Genomic DNA, 12,870 nt, shown 5'->3' with positions numbered 1-12,870 from the left:
TCGATATTTTTCCCCTATTTTGAGTAGAAACAGTGTTAAAATCATTTCCAAACATAATCTAACATCCAGTAATGACCCCACACGTTTATATTAATAATTTTTAGGTTAAATAAGTTTAAATACTATGTATAAACGTTTAAATTAAATAGTGTCTAGCCAAAACCAGTTTGGCACCAAATGTAATAGTCTTATACCAGGTCCGTAAAATAGGACCGAGTATAGGGGTGTTACAGAATTAGACTAAAAAAGTCGATTGAACTGTATGAACCAAAGCGAATCTGAAAGGGGCAGGCGGGGGCCTTGCCCCCTCCCCAAAAAAGAAAAAAATTCAATTTAGCCCTCTTATAAATACAAAAATTATAAATTCATATATAATGAAATTGTATTTTGGCCCATAATATGATTTTTTTTCATTTTAGTCCTTTTATAAATAAAGAAATTATAAATTAATAAAATTACAATCTCGGAGATGTACAACCTCGCCAACTTGTGCAACGAATAATTAGTATGAACAGACAAAAAATGTGTTGACTTAGCCAGTCTATCAACAATTACCCAGACAGAATCCTTCTTAGTAGGTGTCATAGGCAACCCATTAACAAAGTCCATAGTCACATGTTCCAACTTCCACCAAGGAATCTGAATAAGTTGTAATAAACCAGAGGGGAACTATTGCTTAGCCTTAACTTGCTGGCACGTCAAAAACTTACCCACAAACTCGGTTACCTCATTCTTAAGACCTGGCCACCAATACTGTTCCCTTAAATCTCTGTACATCTCATTCCCTCTAGGATGCATAGCGTATGTGCTACTATGTGCTTCTCGAAGAATATACTATCCCAAATTCCGATCATCAGGCACACAATATCTCCCTCGAAAATACAAAACTCCTTCAGAATTAAACCCAAAATCTATAGTATTTCCCTTCTCAATCTGTCTAAACTGAGGTGCAAGAGATGCATCAAAAGATTACTTCAACCAAATCTCATCCACTATGGTAAGTCTCACTTGCAACTCCACAAACAAACCTTTGTCACCAGTCAAGCTCAATTTAGAGAACATAACTCTCAAATTAGTCATCGACTTTCTACTCAATGCATCATCCATAACGTTCATCTTTCCTAGATGGTACTCAATGGTACAATCATAATCCTTGAGAAATTCTATCCATCTCCTCTGCCTCAAGTTTAAGTCCTTTTGTGTGAGGAGATACTTAAAAATCTTGTGATCCGTGTAAATGATACACTTATCACCATATAGATAGTGCCTCCAAATCTTGAAGGAAAAAACAACAGTTGCTAGCTCAAGGTCATGAGTTGGATAATTACGTTTGTGTGGCTTAAGTTGTCTTGAGGCATAGGCCATAACCTTACCGTCTTTCATCAAAACACAACCAAGACTGGTTTGAGACGCATCGCTATATACCATATAGTCTTTCCTAAACTCAGGCTAGATTAGAATAGGTGATTGAGTCAACACGGACTTAAGCTTATCAAAACTATCAGGTTGCTTCTTAGTCCACTTGAAATGTTCACTTTTCCTCAATAGCTTGGTCATAGGAGCTACAATAAAGGAAAGCCCTTCCAAAAACCTCTTATAATATTCTGCTAGTCCAAGGAAACTCCGAATTAAATTGACGTTCTTAAGCTGTTTCCAATGTAAAATAGCTTCAATTTTCTTTGGATCAACACGGATACCCTCAGATGATACCACATGACCCAAAAACATCACTTCGTAAAGCCAGAACTCACACTTACTCAATTTAGCATAAAGTTTTTTCTCGTGGAGAATACGTAGAACTACTCTCAAGTGCTCATCATGCTCTATTTCAAACTTGGAGTAGATCAAGATATTATCGATAAATACCACAACAAATTGATTAAGATAAAGCTGGAAAACCTGATTCATTAAGTCCATAAAAGCATTCGAAGCGTTTGTAAGATCGAAGGGTATCACAAGAAACTTATAGTGACCATACTGAGTCCTAAATGCGGGCTTAGGGACATCTGTTTCTGTCACTTTTAGTTGTTAGTATCCGGACCTTAGATCGATCTTAGAAAACACCTAAGCACCTTTAAATTGATCAAGTAAATCATCTATCCTCAGCAAGGGATACCAGTTCTTTACAGTCAACTTGTTCAGTTGCTGGTAATCGATGTAGAATCTCATGGATCCATCCTTCTTTTTTACAAATAGAACTGGAGCTCCTTATGGCAACACACTTGTCCTTATGAATCCACGATCCAATAGTTTCTGTAGCTATCCCTTGAGTTCCATAAGCCCTTTAGGCATCATGTGGTAGAGAATAATGGACACTGGAGCTGTATCAGGCAATAGATCAATTCCAAATTCAACCTCGTGCTTCTCAGGTAATCCAAGTAACTCTTTTAGAAAGACGTCGACAAATCCATCATTGTACGAATGCTCTCCACAGTTCATTCACTAACATTTGTGTCCAGAATATAAGCCAACTAGGATTCGCATCCCTTACGTACCAACTTTTTGGCCAATAGATTGAAGATCACATTAAATGAGTAATATCTATGCTCTCCAACTATCACTATCTCCTTTCCAACAGAAGTCTTCAAAGTAACCCTCTTTGAAGCGCAGTCCAAACTGAATTGGTGTTCCACCATCTAGTCTATACCAAGAATAAAATCAAATTCTCTGAAGGGTAATTCCATCAAGTCTGCCGGAAATACTTCTCCTTGAATTTCTGGCAGACACCTCTTGTAAATTTTGTTCACGCAAACAGATAATCCTAGGGGATTGAGTATAGTTATGTCACTAACAGTTTCTTCTACCCTAATCCCCAATTTATCAACCATCAAGAAAGAAACATATGTGTGGGTTAAACCAATATCAATCAAAACGAGGTACTGAACATAATTAATCATAAAAGTACCTGCTACGACGTCGGTTACGTCACAGTCCTCCCTACGTCTAGCCGCATAAACAAGTACAGCCTGTCTTGCATCGACTCAATTAGCACCTTGATATAGTGCTCTCTGTCTCTATCTAACATTACCACCTCTATCCAGACCCTGACCTTTCTTAGGTTGCTTTCTAGCTCTCTAGTTCTGAGCTCTGTTCTACTCTTAAGCTTGCATCTGCTCATTACAAAGTCGACAATCCTTGATCTTATGATCCAAAGACCCACATCTCAAGCATGCGCCCAAATTCCTTCAACACTCTCCTAAATTCCTTTTACCACAAATAGTACAGTTTTGAGTTTTGCCTCTATCACCAACTATGTTATTCTATCGAGGTTTATCATCTCTGGCCTACTTATTGGGTCACGGAGCCTGAGCGGTAAGACCAACATCTCTCTTAATAGGAACTTTAGCTTTATCCTTTCTCTTGCATTCTATAAGCTTAACCTCCTCTGTAACACCCTAAGCCCGGTCTAAAGGTTATGGCCGAATCTGGCAATGTCACATTGTAACACCCCTTACCCGTATTCGACACCGGAATAGGGTACGAGGCATTACCAAAACACATACATTTATAAACATATTAAATTGAGTTAAAAAATTTCATACAAATTAAAACTTTCAAATTATTATCTTCGAATCGCTAATTAGGGCTTTCAAGACCCAATATATATACTCATTCGATCCAAGCCTTATAGCTATCACCATTTGTTCATTTCATAGCCATATATGAACTTATAATCCTTCACTTTATCGTCATATGAATTTATCAATTATTACTTGCTTCTCGCGAGTACTTGAATTGATCCGTATCATTTTATATTCTCGTATCATCATATTTTTCCTATTAAACCATTGTAATATATTAAATATTCAATATCTTATAAAGATTCGCTAATCTATCCCATATACTTTCACACAGATTAATTCATAATTCACAAGTCTTATTATTTCAAAGCTTATAAGACACATGTACATATCTATAATAACTCGTATGAGTCTCATACTCATTCATATGCTCAATAAATTAGTTAAATCATTTCAACATCGAAGAATCCACATTATGTCGAAACAATACTAATAACAATCTTAAATCTTTTCATATTAATTTCATATATCACTTCCTGAACTTCAAATATCATTTTATAAATATGTAACTCACTAACACATCTTGCCATATACAATATCCAATTGGTGAAATCACTTAATTAAATTCAACTTCAACAATCACAATAAATCTATCACTTGAGTGTGAGTCCATGTAACACTTACCAACTTTGTCAAATTAGTGAACGTCTTATGGAATTGAGTACTTTATTTTCTCGATGCCATAGTCCAACTATGGTCTTACACGTAATCACATAACATATGCCAATGCCATAGCCCAGCTATGGTTGTACACGGAATTACATATCACTTATTGCTATGGTCCATCCACGGTATTTTTCGTCAATTCGTCTTTATCACTGAACGAAAGTACTCAACCCTGCGTTCTACTCAATTTGAACTTTCTTTCCAATTTATCTATCTTTCTCAACAATCATAATTCAACCATGAATATATATATAGAATAATACATTATTTCATGCATAATACTAACAAATAATTGTTTGGTTTCATCCATATGAATTTACAATTCAATTCATAATAACTAATTGAAATGAAACATTATGTCATTTCTAATTCAACATTTATCAAATATAATCGGCATATGACCAATTTATATACAAATTATTCATATATTTTATTTTTCCTCCTCCTCTTCCTCTCCATTCCACATCCTTAATGTACATAACACTCTTACAAATAACATTTTCTATAATTTTACTATTCAATCACACGTATAAGCAAAGTTGTTTATTCGAGTCAAAGTCACTAAATTATTTTTATCCTAAGCTACAGAGCTCCATATTAAGATCTGTTAATTTTCCCTAAAACTAGATTCACATATCTTCTTACCATAAAATTTTTAGAATTTTTGGCTTAGCCAATAAGTACAGTTTATTTTTTAAAGTTTCCCCTGTTTCACTGCTCGACAGTTCTGACCTCTCTTCACTAAAAATTAATTATCTCTCTGTACAGAATTCGGATGTTACTTACGTTTATTTAACTTGAAAATATACTTATTCAGGGTTCTAAAAATATAAAGTTTAGCCCATAATTATTTTTGTACAATTATTAACAATTTTCCAAATTCAGAATAGGGGATTCCAAACTCATTCTGACCCTATCTCACTAAACTTAAAATATCTCAAAATATATAAGTCTTTTGCTTGCTCTGTTTATTTTATGTAAAAATAGACTAATTAAGCTTTCATTTCATATCTTATTCACTCTCTATTTAGATTTCCACCATTTATGGTGATTTTTGAAATTTACACAACTGTTTCTGTCCAAAACTATTTTGTTTCTAATTCTACTATTTCATAATTTCACTTTTTCACTTTCGATCACTATTCAATTCAATTCCACACATATATTCATCATTCAATTACACTTAATTGTTACATGATCTCATGTATTTTCACTTAGTCAATTTCTCGTTGAACACTCAGAATATACACGGATACGTAGAGAATGAGCACATAAGTGCCACACTGATATGTAGCCGAAGCTACCGTTGATATGTAGCCGTAGCTACCACTAAAATGTAGCCGAAGCTACCACTGAAATGTAGCCGTAGCTACCATTGAAATGTAGCCGAAGCTACCACTGATACGTAGCTGTAGCTACCACTAAAATGTAGCCGTAGCTACCATTGAAATGTAGCTGAAGCTACCACTGATCAATAACACTGGAAATGTCCACGGGCCTGCTCACACAAGCTGTCAGGTATCTACAACACATGCTAGATCACCCAGCACTCGAGACTCACTGTAATATTGTAACACTGTAACACTGGTCTCTAGTGACATGTCACTTGTATCCACTTCTATTCCTAAGTTCAACCGGGAATTTACACTTAACACTTTATTTTAAACACTTTATCACTTGAATAATTCATGAAAAATTTTCCTTCCGCATTCAATATTAATTCACATATCAAATATAATTCACAATTTATAAAAATATATTGCTATTATTTACACGTAACTTACTTTAGTGCAACAATATAAAAATTTAGCAATTTAGTCTTTAATCTTTTCTTTTCTCCGATCAAGGTCGATTCCACTTCTTTCTTGATCTATAATAACACATTTGACTTATTTAATACTCACATTTATCAAAATAGTCCTTGACTAAAACTTTGGCAAAATTACAATTTTGCCCCTAAACTTTTGCATATTTACACTTTTGCCCCAAATCTCGTAAATTAAACTTCATCGATTATTCTTATGTATTATGACATGCTAAACATTTTTCCCTTCTATGTCAACATTGAATTCCCACTCTAACACTTACTTATGAACATTAGGTATTTTTACCGATTATGTATTTTTACTCGTTTTCACTTAAAATCGCTTAGCAAAAGTTGTTTAGCATAATTTCAAGCTTCATATTCTACCATAAAACATCAAAATAAACACATTTCACCTATGATAATTTGTCCAAATATAAATTCTAGGTTAAATTATAGCTAGAATAAGCTAAATCAAGTTACCGAGATTCTAAAAACGTAAAGAACATTAAAAATCGGGATTGGAATCACTTACTATGGAGCTTGGAAGCTTGAAAACTCTAACTATGGCTCCCCCTTGTGAAATTCAGCCAAGGCTTGAAGATGGACAAATTTTTGGCTATTTTGGCATTTTTAATTCTTTTAATTACTAAATAACCAAAATGCCCCCAACTTAAAAATATCCTATTTCACTTATCTCATGTCCAGTTTTGTCCAAAAAGTTAACAAATGGTTTAATTTTCATTTAAGAACCTCTAATTTAAAATTTCATAACAATTGGACACTTTTAACATGTAGAACTCAACTTTTTCACTTTTTACAATTTAGTCCTTTTTACTAAATTGAGTGCCCAAACGTCAAAATTTTCGAACGAAATTTTCAAAAAATCATTCCATGGAACCGTAGACCATAAAAATATAATAAAAACAATTTTTTTACTCTTCAAATTTGTGGTCTCGAAACCACTATTTTGACTAGGCCCGAAATCGGGTTATTACATCCTCGACTATCTTGGTTTATTCCACCAAAGTTTCGAAAACCCTTTTTTGATGAGGGGCTACCATCATCATCAAGTCATACCTCAATTCATTCTCAAACCTAGCGCACTTATCCTACTCTGTCGCGATCATCCCTTGGGTGTAGCGGCTTAGCCTTAAGAATTTGGCCTCCTATTCAACCACGAACCTATCTCCCTATTTAAGCTCAATGAACTCTAACCTTCGAGCCTCGACATACCTGGTATCCACGTACTTATTCTGGAAAGCATATAGAAAGTATTCCCACGTCAGCCTCTCTGTTTGAGTACCTCTCATAACAACCTACCACCAACGTTAAGCCTCATCTCTAAGCAACGATACAACACCTCTTAATTTCTACTTGGGGGTACACTCCAAATCATCCAAGATTCTCTCCATAGCCTGTAACCAATATTCAGCTACCATTGGGGTCGTCCCAGCAATGCCTCTAAATAATTTAGATCTATTAGAATGAAACCTCTCAGCTATAGTTCCTCAACTACTCTTTCCAAAATGAGCTCCAATTACTTGTTGTAGCACCTTATGCATGGGCTGTGATATAGCATCATCAGCAGGCTCATGTTGGTTCTCATCAACAGTAAGTGCATGCTATACATGGGCCATTGGCTCAGGAGTGCGCACTTGCGACGTAGACGAATCGACTTGGGTCTCTTGACTTTGCTCTTCTCGAGCTTTAATACCTCGTATTCGTACACCATGAGTATTCATTGATGTCTAAATTTTATGAATTTATTTGAAAATTTAGAAACAAGTTTTCGTTATTAATATTGAATGTTTCACTCTAATAGTTTAGTCACAGTTTCCTATCTATAGTTTCATAGTCTATAGTTTCACAATCTAAAGTTTCAGTGTATAAGAAACACTTATCTTGGGCTGACTTCAGAGTCTTGGATTTTTGACAAAAACACAACTTTTGTAAAAAGTAGATTTCTAGTTGTGGCATGAATTTTTCCAAAATACCCCTCTATTATATATGCATGCAATCTTTGAAAATAAACCACAGCCCGAGTTTTGAAGCATCCCATGTTCATTGCTCCCTATATATGGACTTATTTTCAAATGATAAATACATATTTATTTAAGATTGAAAACTTGATAAAGATCTCCATAATGTGAAATATTGATAATACATTATATATTAAAAAAGAGATGCTAAATTCAAAAAAAAAAAGGGGAATACTCAAGCAAGTACTTCGAACTGATCATTTTGTGAATGTATGTTATAATTGATTTGATTTAATGATTGTTGTGAAATTATGTGTACATACCAATTCTCATGAATGTGATTTTATGACAATATTGGTTATGCATGATATATATAAATCATGCCACTGTTATAATAATTGAGATATGATTCGCATGTTAAGCATGCCCATTAAAAATACTATTCATATGTCATATCACATACATGGGGTTGGGATGATTATGAAATGAGGAAGACGTTGGCAGTTTTATTGCAATATTAAGTGGTTTGGCCACAACGTTATTGAGTGGCTTTACGACAATGTGCAGCTTCTCTGCGATATTGAGTGGCTTGGCCACAACGTATAGCTTGATTGCAATATAGAGTGGCTTGGACACAACGTGAGGTGTTTTTGGATGGACATGTAACGGGGAACTCTTTATTGGTGTGTAGCGGAGATGGATATGAATGTTTTTGAAAAACTTGCACTGATTTCTGAAAAAGCTCTGGATTGACATTTTCATGCACCTTGCCATATGTGAAATTATGTTGAAATACAAGTGTTACTATATTTATGAAACGTACGACTTAAATACTATTTTCTTTTATGTTAAATTCACACTGGGCTTTAAAAGCTCACCCCTTCAAATTCTTAACTTTTCAGATAACCCACGAGGTTAGGACATGAGCTTGGCTTACGGAGGAGTACTCGCACATTTTTGCATATAAACTTTTATACTTTATTATTTGGTATTTTTAGGACTATTTATTTATTATTTACGGATTGTGGCATTGGAAGTTGATTTTGGATTTTGGATAATATTGCATGATTTGGTTTAAAAACAATTATAAACAAATGGTTTATCAAATCAATACAAAGAACTGGATTTTTCAACATAATTATAATTTCGACCCAATGATTTTATTTCAAACTCAAGAATACATTTTAAAAACTTAAATCTATTTATTCACTTATTCAATAATTAATGATATGTAGCAAATTACGATTTTTTATCAACAAATAAGATTTAGTAAATTTTCTACAGCGACATTTTCAAAGTAAAATATTTTCTTCAAATGTTAAAAACTTGAACTTTTCAAAGCTATTCTGTTTCTAATAATTTCTTTCCAAAGAAAATCAAAGACATTACTTTGGTTTTCTCAAGCAAATTAACACGTTGATTTTAAATGAAAGAGATAACGATTTTTTAAAGAAAATAGCTAAACGTTTTCCGTGACATTATTATGACTAATGTGATCTTCGGGATTCGAACATAACGTCTAGATCAAGTATAGGGGGTTACATATATCTTTTCAATTTATATTTTATCTGTCTTTTAATCTGCTTTTTAATCATTTTTATAATAAAAAAATAAAAGGGGCATGTTCATGTAATTATTTTCAGCTTAATTAATTCCAGAAAATATAAGTAATTGGCCGTAAATACCTTTGCAAAGTACTATCAAATATTACGAATTGCAAAGTACTAGCAAATATTACGAATGGACTCTTAATGGAGACAACTATTTTTGACACAATATTAGGGATGATGGATGGAGTCACGTGTTTATATTTGTGCTTAACAAGAATTTTAACCCTTTATATAAGTCAAAATAAACTTTCCATTTTGTAAATAATATAAAATCATAACATAATATTGATATGGTATATTTTACAATTTGGTTCGCAATTATATAGTATTTTCAACTCCTTTTATTATTACTTTTGTTCAATCTATAAATAAGATAACTTTCTTATATGGGAATACAAAACTAAATCACATTGAAAGTAAAGCATTCTGTTGCGGAATTAATAGAATGATATAATAAGAAAAAGCAAAGGTTTCCAACCTTTACATTTGTTCGTAATTTATTTTTCAATCTCTATTCTCGGCTTTTTCACCTAAATAATATAAAAAAAAATTAATAATTGAAATGGTATGCCCATAAGATTATTTACTAAAATGATATGGTTTTACTGGTGTCACCTGTCAAATTGGCGGCACCGGACTAAAATGTAATGATCTAAAGTATTCAATGACTTAATATGCAATTTTTTCATTTTGAGTGGCAGCTGGAAAAAAAAGTGAAAGGGTGCAGCCTGACAGTGTGGCGACACGAAACCTTAAATGTGGCTAATTGCCTTATAAGCCCTCTTTATTTATTATTTTCTTTTTATTCCCCTTCAACTCACTATATTGTATTTAAACAAGCCCTTAACCTATTTTTGTAGTTAAATAAGCCATTAACTTATGATTTTTACTCATAAAATCCCTTTACTTTAATATTAAAGTAAATATATTTTACCCAAAGTAAAACTATTTAAAAATATAAATTAATTCACATTTTATGCTAATGTGAATTTGATGAGAATAGTCTATTAAATAAAAGAATAAAATTTTAAAATTTCTTGAGAGTGCTTACATACATGATGTTCTTAACTACTCTTTTCAAATTTTGATTACTTTTTAGATTTTATGTTGATGTTAAAGTGTATATAATTTTATTGCATCAACAAAAAAATTAAGATAAGAGCTTGAAATTCAAAATATATTTACTTTAATATTAAAATAAAGAGCTTTTATAACTAAAAATCATAAGTTAAGGACTTACAAAAATAAAATAAAAATAGGTTAAGGGCTTGTTTAAACACAAGATAGTGAGTTGAAGGGGAATAAAAATAAAATAATAAATAATGAGGGCTTACAAGGGAATTAGCCACATTTAAGGTTTGGTGTTGCCACACTGCCAACGACACCCTTTCACTTTTTTTTAGCAGCCACTCAAAATGGAAAATTTGCATCCCAAGTCCTTAAATACTTTAGGTCATTACATTTCAGTCTAGTGCCGCCAATTTGACAGGCGGAACCAATAAAACCATACCATTTTGGTAAATAATCTAATGGGCATGCCGTTTCAATTATTAATTTTATTTTTTTGTATTATTTAGGTAAAAAAAAAGCCTCTATTCTCCTTTCAAGGTTATTTTTTGATATATAAGATTTTTTCTATTTTACAACATTCATTTTTTAATATTAATTTACTCTAAATTAATTTTAATATTTTATTAATATACATCTTTTCTTAATATATTATATAGACTGTTGGAAGGTGGACCACTATTTTGAACAGTAGTTTGATCCTTTATAATTAAATTTAGGCATAATGCCAAAAATAGCGCCTAACGTTTGATCGTTTGGTCACTTTAGCCCTTAATCTTTTTTTTTTTTGAGAACTTTAACCCTTAACGTCTACTTTTTTGTCAAATTGGTCTATTTTTAACGGACATGATGACGTGGTTGTTAGTTGACTAACGACGTTGATGTGAAAAATTTTCTTTGGTGAGTCTCAATCTATCTACAAAACCTCATTATTTCAATGGTGCTAACTATTCCCATTGGAAGACAAGGATGATGTTGTTCATCTAAGAAAATAATCTTGCCGTATAAGACATTATTATGGATGGTCATTCAATTCCATTCAAACAAGAAAGAAAGCTTTTAGTTCCAAAAAATAAGAAGGAATGGAACGAGAAAGATAAGAGAAGCATTGAACTCAATGCCAAGGCAATGCACATTCTATTTTGTGCACTTGGTACGGATGAGTATAGTAGAGTTTTGTCTTGTTCAAACACCAAGAATGTATGAGACAAGATTGAAGTCACCCATGAAGGCATTAACCAAGTGAATAAGTCTAAATTTGAAGTCCTTACACTCAACTACGAAACTTTCAAGATGAAGCTCGAAGAGGATATTAAGGAAATGTCTGATCGGTTCACAATCATCATAAATGGATTGAAGTCTTATAGAAAGATTTATCCAAATGAATAGGTGGTAAGAAAGATGCTTCAAAGCTTACCTAAATCGTAGGAAGCCAAGGTGATTGCAATTAAAGAAGCAAAAAATTTAGAAACATTGACTTTGGATGAGCTTTTCGGTTCTTTACTTACACATAAGATGAGACTCAACTAAGGGGTTGAAGAAGAAAAGGTTGTGAAGAAGAAGGCTGGTATTGCTCTAAAATCCACCAGAAATGAAGATAGTGAATCTAGTGAAGAGGTGGATGAAGACAAAGAGATGGAGATGTTTGCTAGGAGATTCAAGAGGTTCATGAAGTCCAATAAAGGAAGAAGATTCCAAAAGATGGAGGAATTGAAGCTTGAATCTACCAAGGAGAAAGATCATTATTTGTTATGAGTGCAAGAACTTGAACAAATCAAGTTTGATTGTCCTCAATGGAAGAACAATGGATCAAGCAAACAAAAGCTTAAAGCTAATGTGGCTACTTGGAGTGATGAGGATTCCTACGATGATGAAGATCAAGAAGTAGTCAACCTTTGCCTTATGGCTATAGAAGATTTTAAGGTAACTTATAACTCATCTACTTCAAATCCTTATTCTTTTAATGAGTTACAAGATGCCTATGATGAATTAGGCTTGGAGTTTAAATTAATGGTTTCAAAAGAAAAATTATTTCAAAACTAAAAAAATGAAAATAATTCACTCTCCAAAGTCAAGCATGAACTTGAAAGTAAAATAAATGACATGTAAGTTATTATAAATGATTTTGAGAAATAGTTTTGTGACTTGCATAATTTACT

At 32.8% G+C, this 12,870-nt stretch overlaps 1 protein-coding gene across 1 annotated transcript; it reads right to left on the bottom strand.

Annotated features, from left to right (window-relative positions):
• Positions 1-1,449: 1,449 nt before the first annotated feature.
• On the bottom strand, positions 1,450-2,439 carry LOC128036136 (uncharacterized mitochondrial protein AtMg00860-like). Its single transcript, XM_052627015.1, has 2 exons — positions 2,317-2,439; positions 1,450-1,899 (listed from the first exon to the last, which is right to left on the bottom strand). The coding sequence occupies exons 1-2, from the start codon at positions 2,437-2,439 to the stop codon at positions 1,450-1,452; spliced, it is 573 nt and encodes a 190-aa protein (XP_052482975.1).
• Positions 2,440-12,870: the final 10,431 nt, after the last annotated feature.

This window comes from Gossypium raimondii, chromosome 13 (assembly GCF_025698545.1).
Source record: "Gossypium raimondii isolate GPD5lz chromosome 13, ASM2569854v1, whole genome shotgun sequence".
Classification (NCBI taxonomy): domain Eukaryota; kingdom Viridiplantae; phylum Streptophyta; class Magnoliopsida; order Malvales; family Malvaceae; genus Gossypium; species Gossypium raimondii.
The sequence above is the reverse complement of the archived record's forward strand: the minus strand, read 5'-3'. Positions and strand labels throughout refer to the sequence as shown.

Coding starts and splice junctions, on each gene's coding strand:
- LOC128036136 (XM_052627015.1), bottom strand. CDS start 2,439: ATGAACTGTGGAGAGCATTCGTACAATGATGGATTTGTCGACGTCTTT. Junction 1,900..2,316: donor TATTGCCTGATACAGCTCCA/GTGTCCATTATT, acceptor TTAATGAATCAG/GTTTTCCAGCTTTATCTTAA.